Here is a 23,031-nt window from a genome sequence, read left to right on the forward strand (position 1 = left end):
ACTCCTGCAGTGAGATCTCTGTGCTTCAACTGAACAATTACCAGGACAATTCCATGTGGGTTCCATGCTCTCTGTGTAATTTCTTTATGCTTTGGAAACAAAAAATATGTTGAAAAGCGAACATGCGATCAGATTTTCCGAAAACAAAACCGTGTATTTTTTTCCGACGGATGTTGGCTCAAACTTGTCTTGCATGCACACAGTCACACAAATGCTGGCCCAAAATTCCAAACATGAGAATGTGGTGACGTACAACACGTAGGACGAGCCGAGAAAAAGGAAGTTCAATAACCAGTGAGGTTCCTTCTGCTTGATTCCGAGCATGCGCAAACTTCTGTGCGACGGACTTGTGTACACACAATCAGACTTTCCGACAACAAGTTTTGTGTGTGGAAATTCCGACAACAAATGTTTAATGGAGCATACACATGGTTGGACTTACCGACAGCAAGCTCACATCGAACATTTCCAGACGGAAAATCCGACCGTGTGTACACAGCATAAGAGGTGGTCAATAACACCAAGAAAGGCAGGAAGAGATCTAGTAACTGTGAAAGGGAGTTTGCACCAGTGGAGTACCCAAGATACAATATATACAAGACTAGCACCCTACTACCCAGATAGCAAGCAATTGTGCTGCAAGTTTGATAATGACTTGCTATTGCTAGACTTGACAGGCTTTACGCATTTGTTGCACAATTGCAGCAAATCCACATTGTATGACTCCAGATTAACTTTCTTTACAAACATTCTGCAAGTCTGCTGCAAGTTCTGTTTCAGTTATGTTGTACAATAGTAATCCCACCACAGGGGTCACTGTGGCTGAGTTTTCATTCTGTAGACTTGCAGAGTTCTTGTTGTAGACTCACCACTGCAACTTTGCTCTTGCTAGAGACTTACCAGGCAAATTTGCTACCAATTGGAAACGTGTCAAATAGAACTTATGCTTCAAGTACTCGGCAAGTGTACAACTTTCCAGTGAAAATGTGCACCAAGTTAACAGAAATACAATTCAACATTGCCACAAATTTGTGGCAATTTATCCTTGCTATCTGGGTAAACATCATTTATATTTGAAATAACGTTTTCAGCTGTATGAAATCTTTCATTTTACACTGAAGTGAATATAAGGCATTCCTGGTCAAGTACTTAGACCAGAGACAATGGAGTAGCCCTAAAACCAAACTTTTAAAAGCCAACTCCACCTTTAAAAACATGTTACTGTACATATTGCACCTGTATTTAACACCCAACCCCCACCCCAAAAGCAGCCACCATTGTGATGGCCTGCAGGGGTTTTTCTCCACCCATACAGCTGAGTCTTTCATTCACCAAGATCTGTGAATGACTCACCTACACGTCCCCTCTTCCTCTACAGCAGACTTGTACTTCTCAATCGGATACAAATGTGGTAATTAGCGTGCTCATAGTCCTTTGACACTCGCAGTCCACCTTCCAGCTCTCCAACTAAAAAAGTCCATACAGAGGTCTGGACAGAAAGCTGAAAGAAAAGCCTGACATTGCATCCACGATCCAATGCTTTTCAGGCTCATGTGAAAAAAAAAAATGTATCCTGCAAAAATATATGCATTTATTATTATTTTTAAATGGGAACTTAGCCTTTAAAGTTGAACTTTAGGTATGGATATTTTTACTAGACATGTGCACTGCCAAAAAATTTGTTAGTTTTCGATTCATTCGTTTTTTGATTTCTTTTTTAATTTTTTGGGTCATTCGTTATGGTCGAAATTTACAAATTTCCAGAATTTAGAATTTCCGAAATTTTGAGTTTCCGTATTTTCGAATTTAGAATCTATGAATTTTGAAATTTCCACATTTGCAAATATTAGAAATTATGAATTTATGAATATTCGAAAAAAAACAAGAATTCGGAACAAAACAAATTGCACATGTCTTTTTTTTTTTCATAGTTCCATTGGTCCAGTTTGGACCAATGTAAGTATGTATACTCTATACCTGGCTGTGCCCAATAAAAGCTGGAATTTGCTCTAGTAGTCACTACTACTGCAGTGATTGCCGTTAGTTTCAGAGTCCCTAGCCAAGCCACTGCCCCACTGCTTAGGATACAGGAGGTCAAACGCACATTGCAGGTGCCATTCAGTAAACACTTTAAAAGGACTCTATCAAAACTGGTGCAGCTCTGGATCTTTATGGACACAATTACCTTCTATTTTCAGCTTTTTCAGTTAAGCTTAGATAATGAGAACTAGAAGCTGCTCCAGATTCTGGCAGCTCTACTTTTGAAATATTCTCCTCCTTTCATTTTTTCAATGGCATACAATGGCATTCTCTGATTGAATGAGATGGAAATTGTGGCGCCACTGTGCCAATTCTTTATGTTGTCAATCAGAGCATGCTTTGCATTCACTAAGAAAATGCAATGTGTTCTTCTGAATTGCACCTGTTCTGAATGACTAACCTCCTGTGTTCACTAAGCAGCAGGGAAGCCGCTCTGCGCTGAACCCCGGACGTTAGCGGCGATCACTGTAGTAGCAGTGTCAGCAAAAGGAAAGGAGGCTCATGCCATCAAAGGATTTGCTTTGCAAGGGAAGTTGCACTTTGCATGGCACTTTTCCACAGAGCTTAGTAAATGTGGCAAAACGGTCATTTTACAAAGGATAACAAATCCTGCATAAGGAAAATGAAAAGTAGAAGTTGGCAGAACTTCAGCTCATTCACTAAGCCCTGTAGAAAATATTCATGCAAAGTGTAACTTCCCTTGCAAAGTTAACAGTCTATTTGTTTTTACTAAATCAACCCCAATATACTCCAGTAGTTTTACCATCCTTTTACATGCACCAATAACAAAACAAATGAATTAATAAGAATGTGTCATGATGACTGTTACCTGTCTTAGCTGGAATGTTATCCAACTCTGGAGATAGCTCTTGTGTGACTCCCAGAATCAGTGCTAGTTTGGGATCAGAGTACACCTCTGCATTTACAATGATGTTCTTGGCCTGGATCTAACACCAGTCAGGCAATGGCAGCCTCCAGAGATGGACGAGAGCCATGGAGTAACCGCTATCCTGCCAGGTTCTCTAACCCAAATGTTTTCCTAAAGAAAAGATTTTGTAGAATCAAGCTAGTATCTATTATTTCTATGTCATACATTTCTGCTGTAAATGATTTTCAAAACTCTTTTAATCATAACTTTGTTGTTTACTTACTGTGTGTGAGATCCAAAAATAACAATATTTGGAAGGTTTGTTTTCACAAAATCTATTACTGTGTTCTACCAGGTAAAGCCCACTTTAACAATGACTTCAAAGAGCACCAAAACCTCTGCCCAAAAAATCTGGCACAGCTCTGCATAGAAACCAATCAGCTTCCATTTTTTTCTTTTTTTTGTCAAAGCTTAACTAGTTCCCACCCAGCCTATAACAGAATAAAGGCCGGGCGGTCCTCTCATTGATCTGGGTGGACATCATATGATGCCATCACGAATCGCTCTGCGGCTCGATTTGTCACAGGCTGTGTCTGATCAGTGTACCGGCTCACTGCTGGTACCAAGTGACTTCTGTGACCAATCACAGCAGGTCACATGACAGTTGTAAACAATATATGGCTTCCTTTCGTGCCATCCATTGTGTACAATTGGGTTGATAGCTGTAATTGTTCAGTCTGATCACATGGTACAGACAGGTCCAATCACAGCCCATCTGTACCATGTGATTAGCTCTGGCCAATCACAGCTAATCAAGACAAAACAAACTGAATTAATCAATCAACAATATATTGCTCTGGTCAGTGTGTTAAAAAAAGAAAGAAAAAAATGTAAAAAAAAGAAAAAAGAAGTTAATAAAAAATAATTATTATTATTTTTTTGTCAAAAAATTACAACTTCAAAAAACTTGCCATGCCTCTTATTAAATACATTGGACTGTCTATTTTCAAAAAAGGGGTTATTCGGGGCATAGCTCTACTGTCCTGGTGTTTTCAAGACATGATATAGGCCGTCAGTACATCAGGATTAATCAATTTTCCGATATATATATACCATAGTTTGTGGACTCTATAACTTTCACAGAGACTAAATAATATACACTGATTTGGGTTATTTTCACCAAAGAAATATAGCAGAATACACTTTGCCCTAAATTTATGAAGACCAATTATTTATTTGCTAATTTTTAGCATTTTTAGCAGAAATTAAGAAATAGAAATAGATTTCCCTTCACCTTCTGTCCTGATAAGAAAGGGGTTGATTTACTAAAACTGGAGAGTGCAAAAACTGGTGCAGCTGTGCATGGTACCCAATCAGCTTCTACCATCAGCTTGTTCAGTTAACCACTTCAATACAGGGCACTTTTACCCCCTTCCTGCCGAGGCCAATTTTTCAGCTTTCAGCGCTATTGTAATTTGAATGACAATTGCATGGTAATTCAACACTGTACCCATATGAGTTTTTTTTTTACCCAACTAGAGCTTTCTTTTGGTGGTATTTAATCACCACTGGGTTTTTTTTTTAATTTTTGCTAAATAAATGAAAAAGAAAAACAGAAAATTTTGAAAAAAAAACGTGTTATTTGAAAACATTGCACTGTAAAAATGGACCCCCTGTCCAAAACAAACCTATCCTGGAGTTGGGAAATAAAAACTAGAGAAGAAGGCTGAGCATATCGCCTAAGCTATGTCTGATCCCATCGACACAGATTTGGGGGTTTCCAGATTTGGTTTAGGGGTTTCTGTTATGGGTTTTCATTATGCCTCTCTTGATTGGCACAAAGATATCCAAGCACTGGTTGCTCATGGCTGGACTATGATGAATCACTTGGCATTGAATTGTCTGTCTCTCCTTATTTCATTGGTATCTAGTAAGGTGACATCTCTCTAAGATTTACAGTGATATATGTTTAGTAATTATGTTTTTCAGATTCAACAATGTACAATATTTGTTTTGTATTTGTGCACCCAACAAATTAGCTTTTCAAAAATTACCATGTCTCTTTGACACCAATGGCTATATACCAAGGATGGTATCATACATCAAATCTGTCATTGGTTTGCAGGAAACATGCTCGATAGAATCAAAATCTTTGGAATTACCTTTTTTTATTGTTATGCTTTGTAACCTGTATCATTGGAGCTAATCAACCCAAAATAATCAAATTTATAACAAAGACTTGATGGACTTTTTGGAATTGATTTACTAAACAAATGGAGAATGCTTAAGGCCCCTTTCACACTGGTGGACTGATCGGGTCCACCTTTCAGCTTTTCAGGAGGATCTAATCAAGCCTTCCAATCTCCCCTATGGAGCAGCGGGTGTCAACAGACATGTCTCCATTGACACCTGCCAAACATCTGATCCTCCCTGCTAAAAACAGATGGATAGGGGACCCTTACCCATTCATCTGGCAAATCGGATTGGCAGTTGGGTGTAAACAGATAAACAGATAGGCAGCCCATTTACATGTGACCGCCCATACAGGAGAGCAGGTTGTGTCTGTGTCCACTCTGCATAAGCAGAGCAGACATGGACCAGCCATCCTCCCTGCACAGTGGGTATCAGTGCACAGATTCCCTGCTGAGCAGGCAGATACCAACGGTGCCCATCCCATGTGGAAGGGGCCTTAATGAAATGTTCACTGAGCTTATATGATGAAGGTATCCGTGTTTTGTCATAAATGCCCTTATTATTTTCCCTATAACATGATTGGGTATTCTAAGTAAACACAGGTTTACCTTATATACAATTCTTAACTTTGCATACAGTGAACAGCCTCCACTGCTTTAGTGAATAAACGTCAATGTGTCGTTCTGATTCAGATATGGGTTTTCTGTACATTTTTCATTGTTCTGCGGCATTTCAGCTAATGACAAGCAGCACGTGCACATCTTGGCATCTTTACAGCATAGATTACATTTTTAAATGGGATTATCTACGAAGTTAGTCGGGCATCCAGGTAACGGTGCCAAAACTATTTTATTAGTTCATAAAATCCTTGACATTTTTGTTCTTGGTAAAACTCATAAAAACAGGGAACATAGCTTGTCATCACTGTGAAATTGTCTGCAATTAGAAGGTATTACAGCTTGAAATACCTTGCATTTATCAACTGAAATCAAAGTTACTCTCTGTTTTATTTGGCTTTAGAAAGTGAACACCTGAGTAATAGTCTGTCTTGCTGACAATAAATGTTTTAACCGCAAAAGCCAGAGAGGTGACAAAGCATGATCTAATACAACCTCATGGCTTCTTAATAACAATCATTCATAATCAGTTATATGATACAAGAGAGAAACAAGGAATTTAAAGGACAAAGCTACTTTCAGTTACATTGCTCTCACATTCATGCATCCAATCTTTATTTCTGTAGCTATTAGTTGGGAATATTAGTTGTTACAAATTGATTCCTTTAGGTCTCTCTAAGTTCATTATATACAATTTGCAATATTTGAGTCTCCACCCATTTGAGCACTGTTTACAATGGAGATACTGTGTTTCTACTTCCTTCCTGTTGTGTTTCCAGAACATAACGTGATGAGGAATCTCTCCAATTAAACACAAATGGTAAAAACAAAAAAAAGCCCCAAAAACCGATAAGTCTTTTAACCTCTGCACTCTATCCAAAACTAAAAAAAAAGAAAAAATACACAATGTCAGATATACTGTACTTTTACCTGGCAAGAAGAACTTTGCCATCTCCTCCCTTAGTTCCTGATACTGGAATGTCCCTATTAAAGTGTGCTACAGGAAATACAACACTAAGAGATATGTAAGGTAACTATGTCAATTATAATACACTAACTGCGCTTTGTGACTATTTATTTTTTCATATAAAATGATTATTACAATAAAACAAGTCCTAATTTGAAGATATAAAATAACTGTGTCCTCTGGTAATTGTTTGCAAACATCTTTTGAACTTTTGTTCAAACTGAATCAACTGTTAAACACTGTAAAACTTGAAATATTTTGGCAAATGTTTGGAGATGATTATATGTAGTATAGATTTTAATAGTCATGGTAGTTCTACAGTATATGCTTATGAAAATAAAAGAAACGGATTTTGTTTTCATAACTTTCACATGTTAACCCCCGAGAAAGACAATAACTGCATAATTGTTTGTAATGAGGTTCAATTCCAAACTCAGATTTGTGATGTTGTACAGTTTTAAAGTTTTTCATGCACCATTATTATGTATGTGTTACTGTTATGTTCTGTTAGGTTTATTTGGCTCCACATACTGTATGTTTGAAGCAGATTACCAATAGCTCTTTTTTTAGTTTACTTTTTTTTCTAATTCTAGATCATAGCTGATCAAGTTTCAGATGAACATTTGAAGGAAGGACGTTTGTATCCACCTTTGCAAACAATAAATGACGTCTCAGTTAAAATAGCTGTCAAGGTTAGCTTGCTATATTATTATTATCATTATAATGATTACACAAAGGGTCTTCAAAAAGTTTCTGCACTTTTTTATACTTAAAAGAGTTTTAAAAAGTGTGGAATCTTCTTGAAGAACCCCTGTATATGTATGTATTATAAGGATGTGTTAAATAACAGAGTGGTCTTGGAAATGTTGATATAGAAACCCTATGTGCACCTTCAAAGTATCTCTGGGGAAAACTGTACTAAGGTTATTTTGGTGCTCTCCCTTCTTAGTAATACCTGTAAACAGACAACAGTTGTAAAATTGAGGTAGAGAGCTCAGTACCTAATGACAAAATGGTATGTTAAAGACAAATTAATCACATTCAGATTATATATATCATACATTTAAAGCTTAAATTATTTAGACAATTTTGTTTAAAATCAGCACAAGGGATGGTACTTACTAATCACGAGAAGTGTCCCTTGTGCTACTGCCAGCTGGTCTAGTCCAAAGACAGGCTGGTAGGCTAATTGACTACTGTCTAAACTGGCCCCAGTATGTGCATGTATGAATGTGAGTTAGTGACCTTAGATTGTAAGCTCATTAAGAGCAGGGACTGATGTGAATGTACATTATATATGTAAAGCGTTACATACTTTAACGGTGCTATATAAGTACCTGAAATAAAAAAAAAAATCCAAAGTCCATTGCTCTCACAGCCCCACAGCTATAATCTTCCAGTGCTATTATGGGGGATGGACCTGTCATATGCACTCTGCAAGAGTGCTGACTATGTCCATTCTTTCCACCCCTTCCTCCTTTTATTGAAGCCCCACTATAAATTCCATGAATAAAAGTGCACTATGAATAGAAGAATGAATTAGGTGGCTAGCCCATTCATTTGCCTATCCTCTATTCATAGAACACTTTTCATTGATGGATGTTATAGTACAGCTTTTATGAATAGAGGAGGGGGCAGAATGGGCACACATTGTCGGCACTGTTGACAATTGCCTATGTCAGCTCCAGTGCTTGTAGTAACCCCTGCAGTATAGGAACATTGTGGCTTCAAGATGGGAGATGGCAGTGGACTTCATCTAGGACAGCCAGCACCAGCACAAGTGACACTTCTCATTAATCGTAAGTACCATCCCTTGTATTGATTTAAAAAAATACCTTAACCTAGGCTTTAAAATAGTCTTATTTAGTCTACAGTATATTTCAAATTAGCCCTTGAATTTCCAATTATTCAATATACAGCAAAGCTAAAATAATATATCACTGGGATTGTGAATTGCCACACAAGCAAATAGGTCCCACATCAAGCACCCATTGTACAACATACTTTCTACACAAAATACAGTATATATGTACATTCACTCATGAGGAATTAAAGAAAATATAAACATGAAACATCTACGGTATTTCCAATTGTCAGAAATATAAACAACAAACTATGATTATGGAATGGTTTCTTGAACTGAAGCCCCATCACATTTTTCCATATGACATATGGATGTAAATAAACCCCTCAACATATGTACCAGAACACTGGATCGTTTTCAAATAAACCATTTGATAAATGTACCTGTACCGCCGCTGGCTGCTTTCCCAGTGTCTATATGATGGATTAATCCATGGCAAATATCATAGATCATTCTTGGATATGACAGATTTTCTGTTAAATATTATTATGTTGTCTTCTTACAGGTTGTGGAGAATGCGTACAAAGATAACACAGCGTCTGTCTATCCGGAACCTTCAGATAAGGAGGCATTTGTCCGCGCTCGGATGTACAGTACGGATTATGACCAGTTTGTGGTGGATTCCTACTCCTGGCCAGACGAGGCTATGAAAGTCCAGACTGTCACACTGTAAACACTGGTGGAAGGAGACCTTTATTGGTTACTTGTGTTTTTTATTGATTTTTACATTGAAAAGTTTATTTTATAAATCACCCTTATAATAAAGATACAGTGCAGTGACTACAACTGTTTTGTCATTTAATATAAAAAAAAAAATTGCTTACACTTCGCACATTATCTAATTGCCGAATATACTCACCTTCATCAACTCAAAAACAGGGAACAAGAAAGAACTGTAGTTCTTCTGCTTAATTTATCGGTGCAAACTACAGACCCTGAGGTATTTTTAAACTACAGGTGAGAGGTGGAATTCATCAATAAGGGATTATTAAATTGCCAATTAAGTGTCCAATATCACAGCTGGAGGAGACATCCAATCTTCTACATGTATATGATACAGAAAAGGCAAGTGCATACAGATTAAAGGATATGTGGAAAATGAAAGCTATATATCAAGAGCTTTTTTGCAGCAGCAGCATTCCACTAAGACACTGTATAGTCTATACTGAACAAACATATGGAAGTGCTCAATAATAAATGGTCCATCTATAAAATGAGAGAGAAATTTACATATGGTCAGAAGGCATCCATGACTCTCATAACAGGAAAGAGTATGTATATTGTACATAGCAGCAAAGCTACATCTTTTACATTTATTATGGAGACATAGAGGTCATCTATTAGACCCCCATGTATCCCCTGCCCTCCAATGCATTTAATCAAGTACAGATTGCACAGCCTTTCTCAATACAGTAAAAGTGATTGGGTAGCTGTAAACTCTCTCAGATTACTTTTACATAACAGCCAATCGCTAGCTGTAAAAAAATAATACCAAGCTCATGGCTAGGGATGAGCCGAACACCCCCCGGTTCGGTTCGCACCAGAACTTTTGAACGGACCCCAAATTCGTACGAACTTTAGAACCACATTGAAGTCTATGGGACTCGAACGTTCGAAATTAAAAGTGCTAATTTTAATGGCTAATATTCAAGATACTGTCCTAAAAAGGGTTTGGGGACCTGGCTCCTGCCCCAGGGGACATGGGTCAATGCCTAAAATGTTTTTAAAAATGGCCGTTTTGGCAGGAGCACTGATTTTAATGACGATTAAAGTAAAAAAAAAAGTGAAATATTCCTTTAAATATGGTGCCTGGGGGATGTCTGTAGTATGCCTGTGAAGTGCCACGTGTTTCCCGTGTTTAGAACAGTCCCTGCACAAAATGACATTAAACAGAAATAACATAATTTAAAACTGCTTGCGGTTTTAATGTTATATCTGGTTCCTGCAATATGGTTGAAAATCATTGAGAAAAATGGCATGGGTAGCCCTCCCTGCCCATTACCAGCCCCTTTGGGTCTTGTACGCATATTACGGGGAACCCCGTACCCATATTAAAAAAAGGAAATGCGTGTGGCCCCCAGGCCCTATATACTCAGAACAGCAGTATACAGGCGGTGCAAACACGACAGGGACTGTGTAGGTTTGTTGTGTTAAGTTGAATCTGTTTGTAATTTTCAACTGGCACATTTTTCAAGTGTAGCTCCAGCTCCAGCTCCAGTCAAAAAAACAATTTTTAAGCTTTTTGGAAAACATAGGGAAGGGTTATCACCCCTGTATAATTTGTTTTGTTGTCCATCTTTTTTCATCTCACTTGCTGTTGTCTCCTTCCGTTTGCAAGTAGGAGATGTTTGTAAGTTGGATGTTTGAAAGTAGGGGCCTGCCCTATATGCTCTGCAGAAATGGCGGAACAAGGTGTTGGTTTTGCCACAACATTGTAAGCCCTGAAAGTGACTCTTGGTGGGCGCTGGAGCGCCCTGCTGTGAACGATTATATCAAGAATTGTAATTACATGCCATTGTTGAACAGTGGTAGAAAAATTGACCTTTGGTGGTTGTGGTGCTGGTGCCACAACACTATAAGTCCTCACAGTTACTCTGGGTGGGCACAGGAAGGGGCCCTCCTGTGAAATATTATATCAAGAATTGTAATTACATGTCCCTGTTAAACAGGGGCAGAACAATTGGGCCTTAGGCACTGGTGCTGGTGCCACCACACTGCAACCTCTCCCATATGCTCTAGTTTTATTGCAGGAATTAGCCCTGCTGCAAAGCATTGCATCAAAAATTGTACTTAAATGCCCCTGTTAAACAGGGGCAGAAAAATTGGGCCTTAGGCACTGGTGCTGGTGCCACGACACTGCAATCTCTCCCATATACTCTAGTTTTATTGCAGGAATTAGCCCTGCTGCAAAGCATTGCATCAAAAATTGTATTTAAAAGCCCATGTTAAACAGGGGCAGAAAAATTGGGCCTTAGGCACTGGTGCTGATGCCAACACACTGCAACCTCTCCCATATACTCTATTTTTATTGCAGGAATTAGCCCTGCTGCAAAGCATTGCATCAAAAATTGTAATTAAACGCCCCTGTTAAACAGGGGCAGAAAAATTGGGCTGATGGCATCACCCAGAACCAGAAATGTTCTTCCAACATATCAGCGGAGGAGGAAGAGGATAGACAATCAACATAACAGGACAGTCACTCAGCATCAGCATAAGCAGTCTTGAAGGGATGTGATATTTCAAAAAAAATTATTCGGTTACATCAGCTTCAGGTGCTTGGTAACTGTGGGTGATCCAAGACTGATTCATCTTGATGAAGGTCAGTCGATCAACTGATTCGGTGGACAGGCGCACCCTGTGATCGGTAACAAAGCCACCAGCAGCACTGAATGTGCGTTCCAAAAGAACGCTGGATGCAGGACAGGCCAGTAGCTCAATTGCATACTGTGCAAGCTCTGGCCAGTGATCCATCCTCAAGACCCAGTAAGCCAGAGGATTTTCGGTGGGAAAGGTGTCCAAGTCTGACCTTGCCCCTAGGTATTCCTGCACCATGTAAATCAGACGCTGGCGATGGTTGCTGGAACCGATCATACCTTGGGGCTGCGGACTAAAAAATTGTCTGAAGGCATCAGTCAGACGGCCACCTTCTCCACCACTCCTTCTGACCGATGCCTCAGCAACACGTTGTCCAGGACCAGGAGTTTGTAACCTCCGAGTCTCTGGGAACGCGTTGCACAGACCTTTCTGCAAGGCCTCCCGGAGATGTCTCATCCTCTGCTCCCTCTGCGATGGCAAGATAAGGTCGGCAACCTTACCCTTGTACCGTGGATCAAGGAGAGTGGCCAGCCAGTAATGGTCCCTCTCCTTGATCCGAAGAATACGAGGATCCTTCCGCAGGCTTTGCAGGATCAGGGAGGCCATGCAGCGTAGGTTAGCTGAGGCATTCGGTCTGGAGTCCTCTGGGTCACTAAGGGCAACTTGATCCGCAGCTACCTCCTCCCAGCCACATACAAGTCCACGTGTTTCTTGGGACTGTAAATCATCCCTACAAGACTGCTGCTGCTGATGCTGAGTGCCAGCCTCCACCTCCATGCTGACACAACCATCATCCTCCTCCTCTTCCTCCTCCTCATCCTCTTCCTGTGTGATGGGTGGCACAGCAGGAACACTGTCTGGATAAAGGGGGCCTTGAGAGGCAAGGAAGTCCTCCTCTTCCTGCCTCTGTTCTGCCTCAAGTGCCCTGTCCATTATTCCACGCAGCGTATGCTCCAAGAGGTGGACAAGAGGTACAGTGTCACTGATGCATGCACTGTCACTGCTCACCATCCTTGTGGCCTCCTCAAACGGTGACAGGACAGTGCATGCATCCCTGATCATGCCCCACTGGCGTGGTGAGAAAAAACCGAGTTCCCCTGACCCTGTCCTGGTGCCGTAGTCGCACAGGTACTCATTGATGGCCCTCTGCTGCGTGTGCAGCCGCTGCAGAATGGCCAACGTTGAGTTCCACCTGGTGGGCATGTCACATATAAGGCAGTTCTTGGGCAGGTTCAACTCCTTTTGGAGCTCAGCCAGCCGAGCACAGGCATTAAATGATCGGTGGAAATGTACACAGACTTTCCTGGCCTGCTTCAGGACATCCTGTAAGCCGGGGTACCTGCCCAAGAACCGCTGCACCACCAGGTTAAGGACGTGAGCTACACAGGGCACATGGGTCAGTTGTCCCTGTCGGAGGGCGGAGAGGAGGTTGGTGCCATTGTCACAAACCACCATTCCTGGCTTAAGCTGGCGTGGCGTCAACCACCTCTCGGCCTGCCCCTGCAGAGCTGACAGAACATCCGCCCCAGTGTGGCTCCTGTCCCCTAAACAAACCAGCGCAAGCACGGCATGGCATCGTTTTGCCTGCATACTTGCGTAGCCCCTGGAACGCCTACGGAGCACCGCTGGTTCTGAGGACAGAGCACTGGAAGAGGCCATGGAGGAAGAAGAAGAGGAGGGGGGGAGGAGAGAGGTGTGTCACAATCAATAGTAGCATTTTGGAGGCATGGTGGCGGAACAACCTCCAACACTACTGGACCTTGTCCTGCATCCTTCCCAGCTGCCAGAAGAGTGACCTAATGGACCGTGAAAGACAGGTAACGTCCCTGTCCATGCCTGCTGGACCATGAGTCAGCGGTAATATGCACCTTACCGCTGCCCGCCCTGTCCAGCGAGGCAAGGACATTGCCTTCCACATGCCGGTAGAGAGCCAAGATCGCCTTCCGTGAGAAAAAGTGGCGTTTGGGGACCTGCCACTGAGGAACCGCACATTGTACAAACTCACGGAAGGGGGCCGAGTCTACCAACTGAAAAGGAAGCAGTTGAAGTGCTAGCAATTTAGCCAAGCTAGCATTCAACCGCTGGGCATGTGGATGGCTGGGAGTGAACTTCTTTCGCCAGTCCAGCAGCTGGGGCAGGGACATTTGCCTGCTATAATCCGACATGGGTGTACTGCTAGCAGAGTGCCCGGAAGCACTTGGCTGTGACACACCTAATTCTACACCTTCATTCCTCTCAGAGCAGGTTTCAGAGAGGACTGAAGGTCTAGTGGGGTTGGAGATGCCAGCTGATGAGGAGTAAGGAGAGGTCCGCTTTGTTCTTTGGTGTGGGTCTTTGAGGTACGCTTGCCAACGAGCTGCATGGCAGGTCAACATATGTCTGGTCAAGCATGTGGTGCCCAAGAGGCTGATGTTTTGGCCACGCGAGATACGCTTGAGACATATGTTGCAAATAGCAGCGGTGCGATCTGATGTACTCGTCTCAAAAAAGGCCCACACCAAAGAACTTTTAGAATAACGCGCAGAGGCAACGCCCTGCACAGGCGGAGCTCTGCGGTGTGATTCAGTCGATGTGCTGCCCCTAAGCTGGCCCCCGGAGGGCACCCTGCCTCGTTGGACATGTGCCTCCTCCTCCTCTCTCCTACCAGGCACCCACGTGGAGTCAGTGCCCTCATCATCCCCTCCCTCTTCATCGCTGTAGCAAACCTGGCAATATGCTGCAGCTTGTGGAACATGACTGCCAGATTGCTGTCCTTCTTGAGCATCCCCTCTCTCTGCATTCACGCTACTGCCTTCCTCTAGCTGAGTGTCATCATCAGAGCCTACAAAACACTGGGCATCCTCCTGGAGCATGTACCCAACACTGTGCTCAAAGAGTTCAGGAGACTCCTCAGGAGGACGTGGTGGGTCTAGGGAAGAAGTCACTGATGATGACATTGAGAGGAGGGAAGACGATGAGTTGGCAGCTGCTTTGCTAGTACCCTGAGACGGGGTGAGAGAGGATAAGGAGGATGAAGAGGGCTTGGTCATCCACTCTACCAAGTCGTTGGCATGTTGCGGTTCAACGTGTCTAGCTGCCGAAAAGAAGGACAAGCGTGTCCCATGGCCACGTGCTGATGACAATGCACCGCGTCCACGACCAGCACTGTTGTCTCTAGACACAGAGCCTGCTTGCCCTCTTTTATCGGCTCGCGCCTGTCTGCCTCTCCTTGCTGGCCTTCCAGACATGGTAATGGCCTGAAGGGAGTTGGGTAAAACAGCAGTTGGGTAGTGTATATTGTGCTGGAGGCACACAACACCCACTAACTCCTGCAGATGCCTTTATTATAGAACACCAGAGATAAAGGGGTATACTGTAATGGAGTCACACAACACCCACTAAGCCCTGCAGGTGGCTCTATTAGAGAACAGCAATAAAGGCTAGATACAGGTGTATATTGTGCTGGAGGCACAAAACACCCACTAACTCCTGCAGATGCCTTTATTATAGAACACCAGAGATAAAGGGGTATATACAGATGTATACTGTGCTGTGCTGGAGGCACACACAACTTCCAATAACTCCTGCAGATGGCAAGTGGGCCCAAATAGAGAAGAGCTATGTAGGTGGATATAGCGGTATGTACAGGGTACAGAGTACGCAGACAGCACGCACAAGCTCCTAACACTACTGACTGCAAGCTCTATTATAAAAGATAGATCACTAGCTATATAGGTGAGGTGAATATAGCGGCAGTGGCGGAATTATCAGGGTCGCACCAGTCGCATCTGCGACTGGGCCCTTGAGTTCCGCCATTGTAGGGGGGCCCGCCGCCCGGAATATAGTCATTTACACGGAGAGTCCTGTAAGCCCCGCCCATCCTTTCCGGCTGCTCCTCCCATCCTCCCCGCCCATTCTCTCCACCCATCCTCTGCTCCCGCACTCACGGGGACAGTCCCCGCCCGCTTCGCCCATCTCCTCTGTGCGCACAGTCTCCGCCCATCTTCTCTGTCCCCCCTCCCGCTCCGCCCATCTTCTCAGGCCACACCTTCACTCACAGGCTCTGCCCAGCCTCTCTGCTCACCCAAGACCAAGCACGGAGGAGGAACGAAGTTATCTGCAAGTGAGTGGCACCCATCGCTTAATAACAACACTGCCACTGATACCCCCTCCACACCACTACTGCCCATGATACCCTCCACACCACCATTACTGCCACTGATACCCCCCACACCACCACAACTGCCACTGATACCCCCCACACCACCACAACTGCCACTGATACCCCCCACACCACCGCTACTGCCACTAATACCCCCCACACCACCATTACTGCCCATGATTCTCCCCACACCACCATTACTGCCACTGATACCCCCCACACCACCATTACTGCCACTGATACCCCCACACCACCACAACTGCCACTGATACCCCCACACCACCGCTACTGCCACTGATACCCCCCCACACCACCATTACTGCCACTGATACCCCCCACACCACCACAACTGCCACTGATACCCCCCACACACCACCACTACTGCCACTGATACCCCCACACCACCGCTACTGCCACCGATACCCCCCACACCACCACTACTGCCACTGATACCCCCCACACCACCACAGCTGCCACTGATACCCCCCACACCACCGCTACTGCCACTAATACCCCCCACACCACCATTACTGCCACTGATACCCCCCACACCACCATTACTGCCACTGATACCCCCCACACCAGCACAACTGCCACTGATACCCCCCACACCACCGCTACTGCCACTAATACCCCCCACACCACCATTACTGCCCATGATACTCCCCACACCACCATTACTGCCACTGATACCCCCCACACCACCATTACTGCCACTGATACCCCCCACACCACCATTACTGCCACTGATACCCCCCACACCACCATTACTGCCACTGATACCCCCCACACCACCATTACTGCCACTGATACCCCCCACACCACCACAACTGCCACTGATACCCCCACACCACCGCCACTGCCACTGATACCCCCCCACACCACCATTACTGCCACTGATACCCCCCACACCACCACAACTGCCACTGATACCCCCCACACCACCACAACTGCCACTGATACCCCCCACACACCACTATTACTGCCACTGATACCCCCACACCACCACAACTGCCACTGATACCCCCCACACACCACCACAACTGCCACTGATACCCCCACACCACCGCTACTGCCACCAATACCCCCCACACCACCACTACTGCCACTGATACCCCCCACACCACCACAGCTGCCACTGATACCCCCCACACCACCGCTACTGCCACTGATACCTCCCCACACACCACCACTACTGCCACTGATACCTCCCCACACACCACCACTACTGCCACTGATACCCCCTCCACACCACTACTGCCCATGATACCCTCCACACCACCATTACTGCCACTGATACCTCCCCACACACCACCACTACTGCCACTGATACACCCACACACCACCACTACTGCCACTGATACCCCCCACACACCACCATTACTGCCACTGATACCCCCCACACACCACCATTACTGCCACTGATACCCCCCACACCACCACAACTGCCACTGACACCCCCCACACTACCACTACTGCCACTGATGCCCCACACACACACCACCACTACTGCCACTGATACCCCCACACACCACCACTACTGCCACTGATACCCCCCACACACCACCACTACTGCCACTGATACCCCCCACACACCAACACTACTGCCACTGATTCCCCCTCCTCCCACAACACCACCACTAATACCCCCCACACCACCACTGATCCACCACACCATGACCGCTGCTGCCACTGATCCCATTCTGCAACCACCATCCTTGCCACTGATACCATTCCCTTCCCCACCACTCATCCCATCCCACCCCCCCAACCACCACCCTCACCACAGATCCCATCCTCCCACCACCACTGCCACTCATCCCATGCCACCCCCCTCCAACCATCACCCTTTCCACTGATCCCATTCCCACCACCACATCTGCCACTCATCCCATTCAACCCCCTCTATCACTGATCCCACCCCCCAACCACAACCCTTGCCACTGATCCCATCCCCCCTCACCACTGCCACTCATCCCATTCCCCCACCACCACCGCTACTACTGATCCCATCCCCACCCAACCACCACTGCTGCCACTCATCCCATCTCTCCCTCACCACTGCCACTCATCCCATCCCCCACCACGGATACCACTGATCCTATCACTCCTCAACCACCACTGCTGCCAATAATCCCATCCCCCGCCACCACCACTGGCACTCATCCCAGGGGCGTAACTACAGGGGTCACAATTGCCACTGAACACCTGGATGGGGGAGGGGGGGCGTTTAGAGGAACAAATCTCCTCAATTTTTCTTCTGCAGCTACTAAAAGTCTGCTTCTCCTCCTGTCCCTCTGATAGGCATTAAGTGACTGCAGGAGGAAAATGGAGGGGATTTGTTCCCCCTCCTATCCAGGTCCTGCTGCCCCCGGGATCAGTGGGAAGAGCCCTGGCTGGAGGTCAGGGGGGCCCTCCATGGTTTCTTGCACTGGGGCCCTGAAGGTTCTAGTTACGCCTCTGTATAGCGGTGTATACTGCGGTCAGGGCACGCAGACAATAACCACTACAGAAGAGCAAGATCGAAAATCGGCCGATAACGATCGGTGTATACTGTGTTGAAGGTACACAGAACACCCACTAACTGCTTCAGACGCCAACACACTACACAAGGCCGCCGCGCTGGCAGCCTTATACAGTGTGGGCGTGTACTACACAGCCTGAGCTATGATTGGCCACAGGCATCCTGCCTGTGGCCAATCATGGCTCTCCTCGCTGCTGGCGCTGTGATTGGCCAAGCATGCGGGGTCACAGTGCATGCTTGGCCAATCATGAGCCAGCAATGCACTGCGATGACGCAGTGCATTGTGGGCCGTGAGTGCCACACGAATTTGGCGCGCATGGCCCATAACGTTCGGAATTCGCCGAACGGGCAAAAGGCCGATGTTCGAGTCGAACGTATGTTCGACTCGAACACGAAGCTCACCCCTACTCATGGCCACAGCTACAGTCATGACCATGTTATAACTACTTGAATCCAGGCCATTTTTATACCTTTAGTGGACAGAAAGTGGTTAATGACAATATAGATAAATCGGTAGCTGAAATAATAAAAAAAAAAGCTTAAACACGGTCAACTAATTCCGAAAGAAAAATCTTAAACATGGTCAACGAAATTTCCGTCTTGGATGGTTTTTCTAAGGGAATTCCGCTCAAGCTTGGCTTGCATACAGACGGTCACACAAAAGTTCTCTGAACTTTCGACCGTCAAGAACACGGTGATGTACAACACTACAAAGAGCCGAGAAAATTAAGTTCAATGCTTCAGAGCATGCGTCGAATTGTTTCCGAGCATGCGTAGGAATTTTGCACGTCAGAATTGGTACAGATGATCAGAATTTCCGATCAGAACTTTTTCCGAACAAACATTTGAGAACCTGCTCTCAATCTTTTGCTGGTGGGAATTCCACCAGCAAAAGTCTGATGGATCATACACACGGTCAGAATTTCCGACCAAAAGCTTACATCGGACTTTTGCTGGCGGAATTTCCGATCGTGTGTACGGGGCATAAGTGTGCGAAAGACAAATATATAAATTAAAAGCTATGAGTAAGCACTAGCCTTAGTGCAAAACACGCCAGCTGTTAGCATCTTTCGCTGTGATGTAATTTGCTGTGTCCTAAATATTATTTGAATAAAGCATCGTTTTAGCATTGGAGTGCGGCTGTCCAGAGTTCTGTCATTATCTGCATGCTGTGGCTTGCATCCGGATCCCTTCACCTGGAGCAATTATTTCTGAGTTCCCAAGACCTGCCTTTGAGCAGTGGTGTATATCTCTCAACAGATGAAAAGGACCTACACAAGTCAAACAATGCTGAGGAACTTTTAAGGAACACCCAAGTTTCAGATATGTACCCTAATTATCCAAAAGGTCCTGCTTGGGGAAAGTCCTCATGCTTCTTGGAGAAGCCCTCACCCTACCTTTTACAGAATTTCTATGACACAGGAGATCACTCTGGCCATTCAAAGGCAGCCCTGCCTTTTGGCCAATTATGGCTCTCTCAGTACAGCGTGCTGTGATTGGCCAAAGCATGCAGGTCAGGTGCATGCTTTGGCCAATCATCATACAGCAATGCACTGCGATCTCGCAGTGCATTATGGGGCATTCCATGGTGCTCCGATTTTCTGTGAACGCCCCATATGTTTGGTTTGCTTTAGATCAAATGAACACTTTATGTTCGAGTCAAACGCGCATGCTCATCCCTATATATTAGAAGGGTATACAAGCAGTATTAAACCCAGCCAGCAGGTCTGCTGCTTTTCACAGCACAAACTCTCCAGCAGAACGTATCAGTTTACATGGATGAGACAAAACACTTAACACTAGCAGGGGTGATTAAAATAATCAGTTTTTTTTTTTTATTCATGTAAAACATTGATCCCAAAAGGAAAAAAAAAAGCTGCTGTAACTTCTTATAAAGTGTAAGCTGACGTTTTTGCTTTAATTTGTTAGTGGTTCTAAATCTGCTAAGACATTTAACACACCCCTCACTCTCCGAGTGACAATGCTGCTGTCTGCCGTGCCTCCTGTGCTCATCCCTCCAGAGTTGTCTCTCACAGGAGATGGGTTACTGGCCAGATCACCAGATGAAAACAGAGGGGGGAAAAGCCAAAGAAAAGAAAACTGATGCAATCACCACTTCTAATGATTGGTACTGTAAGTTGCAATATATTACATTTTCAGTTTTGGACTTAATTTCGCTTTAATTATGTTGTCACCTAATGGTGGCTCCTTGTTGAGTAAGGATGAGCCGAACACCCCCCTGTTCAGTTCGCACCAGAACCTGCGAACAGACCTAAACTTTGTGTGAACTTTAGAACCCTATTAAAGTCTATGTGACTCGAACGTTCAAAATCTAAAGTGCTAATTTTAAAGGCTAATATGCAAGTTACTGTCCTAAAAAGTGTTTGGGGACCGGGTCCTGCCCCAGGGGACATGGATCAATGCAAAAAAAAGTTTTAAAAACTGCAGTTTTTTCGGGAGCAGTGATTTTAATAATGATTAAAGTGAAACAATAAAAGTGTAATATTGCTTTAAATTTTGTACCTGGGGGGTGTCTATAGTATGCCTGTAAAGGGGTGCATGTTTCCTGTGCTTAGAACTGTCCCTGCACAAAGTGTCATTTCTGCAGAAAAAAAAGTCCTCGCGGCTATAATGAATTGTCGGCTCCCGTAATACAGAGAACACTCATTGAAAGTCATTGATAAAAAAAAACAAGAAAACCTGGGGTTCAAATTCAATTACCAGGCCCTTCAGATCTGGTATGGATATTAAGGGGAACCCCGCATCAAATTAAAAAAAAATTGACGTGGAGGTCCCCCTAAAAATCCATACCAGACCCTTTATCCGAGCACGCAACCTGGCAGGCCGCAGAAAAAGAGGGGGGACGAGAGAGCGCCCCCCCCCTCCTGAACCGTACCAGGCCACATGCCCTCAACATTGGAAGGATGCTTCAATGCCTCAAAGCACCATGTCCCCATGTTGATGGGGACAAGGGCCTCATCCCCACAACTCTGGCCGGTGGTTGTGGGGGTCTGCGGGCGGGGGGCTTATCAGAATCTGGAAGCCCCCTTTAACAAGGGGACCCCCAGATCCCGCCCCCCCCCCTGTTTGAAATGGTAAGGGGGTACAAAAGTACCCCTACCATTTCACAAAGAAAGTGTAAACAATAGTTAAATAAGACAAACACACTTTTGAAAAATTCCTTTATTAAAAATATTTTTTTTTTTAAAAAGATTCCAGCAGTGGTAATCCACTCTTGCTATCCAGCGACGGATGATCATCTCTCCGGGGTCCAGCGATGGCTGATCTGATCCAGCGACAGGTGATTTCTTAGTCAAGCACAGCGAATCCATCCATCCATCTTCTGTCTCCACGGAGGAGACACTGCGGGGATCCCGGTGGCTGGCGTTTCTTATATGAGGAGGGCAGGGCCACCCATCACTTGACCCCGCCCCTCTCTGAAGCTAGTGAGGGAAGCTGGGCTTCCCCAATGACGTATGGGTGACCCCGCCCCCCTCTGATGTAACTGAAACCTGTGTTACAGGGACAGGGACAGTTCTAAGCACAGGAAACATGCGCCCCTTCACAGGCATACTATAGACACCATGTACGAAATTTTAAGGAATATTACACTTTTATTGTTTCACTTTAATCATTATTAAAATCACTGCTCCTGAAAAAACGCCAGTTTTTAAAAAAAATTTGCATTGATCCATGTCCCTTGGGGCAGGACCCAGGTCCCCAAACACTTTTTAGGACAATAACTTGCATACTAGCCTTTAAAATTAGCACTTTAGATTTCTCCCATAGACTTGTACAGGGTGTTCCGGCTTTTCGAATTTGCCGCGAACATCCCAAATTGTTCACTGTTCGCTGAACAGGCGAACAGGCAATGTTTGAGTCGAACGTGAGTTCGACTCGAACTCAAAGCTCATCCCTATTGTTGAGTATTCACTGTGACAACTTATTATAGTAATCACTGATAGATACATTGGAACTATTTTGTTACGCTGTAATTAGTTGCAGCTGTTACATGCAGATAGCAGACTTTTAATTTCAGTGCATTCGTATTTAACATTTGGGTAATCCTAATTATCCCTAATTTCCTTCCTAAGGCTAGTTCAGGCATTTATTTTTCTTTGCCCAATTATGCTACCTGTTGGGTTATCTTTTTGTAATTAAAGCTAAGTGTTCACACAGCTCTATCAGTTCTTGAGGAAACCAAGCCTGCATATACACACACGCTTGTCTAAGAGAAGTAATTCCTTAACCACTACAATACAGGTCACTTTCGCCCCCTTCCTTCCCAGCCCAATTTTCAGCTTTCAGCGCTCTAGCGCTTTCAGTGACAATTGCGCGGTCATGCTACACTGTACCCAAATGAAATTGTTATCATTTTGTTCGCACAAATAGAGCTTTATTTTGGTGTTATTTATTCACGACTCCGTTTTTTTTTTTTGCGATATAAGCGCAAAAATAGCGGAAATTTGGAAAAAAAACTATATTTTCTTTTTTCTATTTGA

General features: G+C 44.5%; 1 protein-coding gene across 1 annotated transcript in view; it reads left to right on the plus strand.

Annotated features, from left to right (window-relative positions):
* ME1 (malic enzyme 1) overlaps nt 1–9,335 on the plus strand; it is a 356,512-nt gene extending 347,177 nt beyond the window's left edge. Inside the window, exons 13-14 of the mRNA XM_077487320.1 lie at nt 7,279–7,377; nt 9,055–9,335. Coding sequence (XP_077343446.1) covers nt 7,279–7,377; nt 9,055–9,222 — 267 coding nt within the window. The 3' untranslated portion in view covers nt 9,223–9,335. The remainder of the gene's footprint in view (nt 1–7,278; nt 7,378–9,054) is intronic.
* Nucleotides 9,336–23,031: the final 13,696 nt, after the last annotated feature.

The sequence above is a fragment of the Lithobates pipiens genome, unplaced genomic scaffold, assembly GCF_037356315.1.
Source record: "Lithobates pipiens isolate NorthernLeopardFrog02 unplaced genomic scaffold, aLitPip1_a1.2 Scaffold_18, whole genome shotgun sequence".
NCBI classification, from domain to species: Eukaryota; Metazoa; Chordata; class Amphibia; order Anura; family Ranidae; genus Lithobates; species Lithobates pipiens.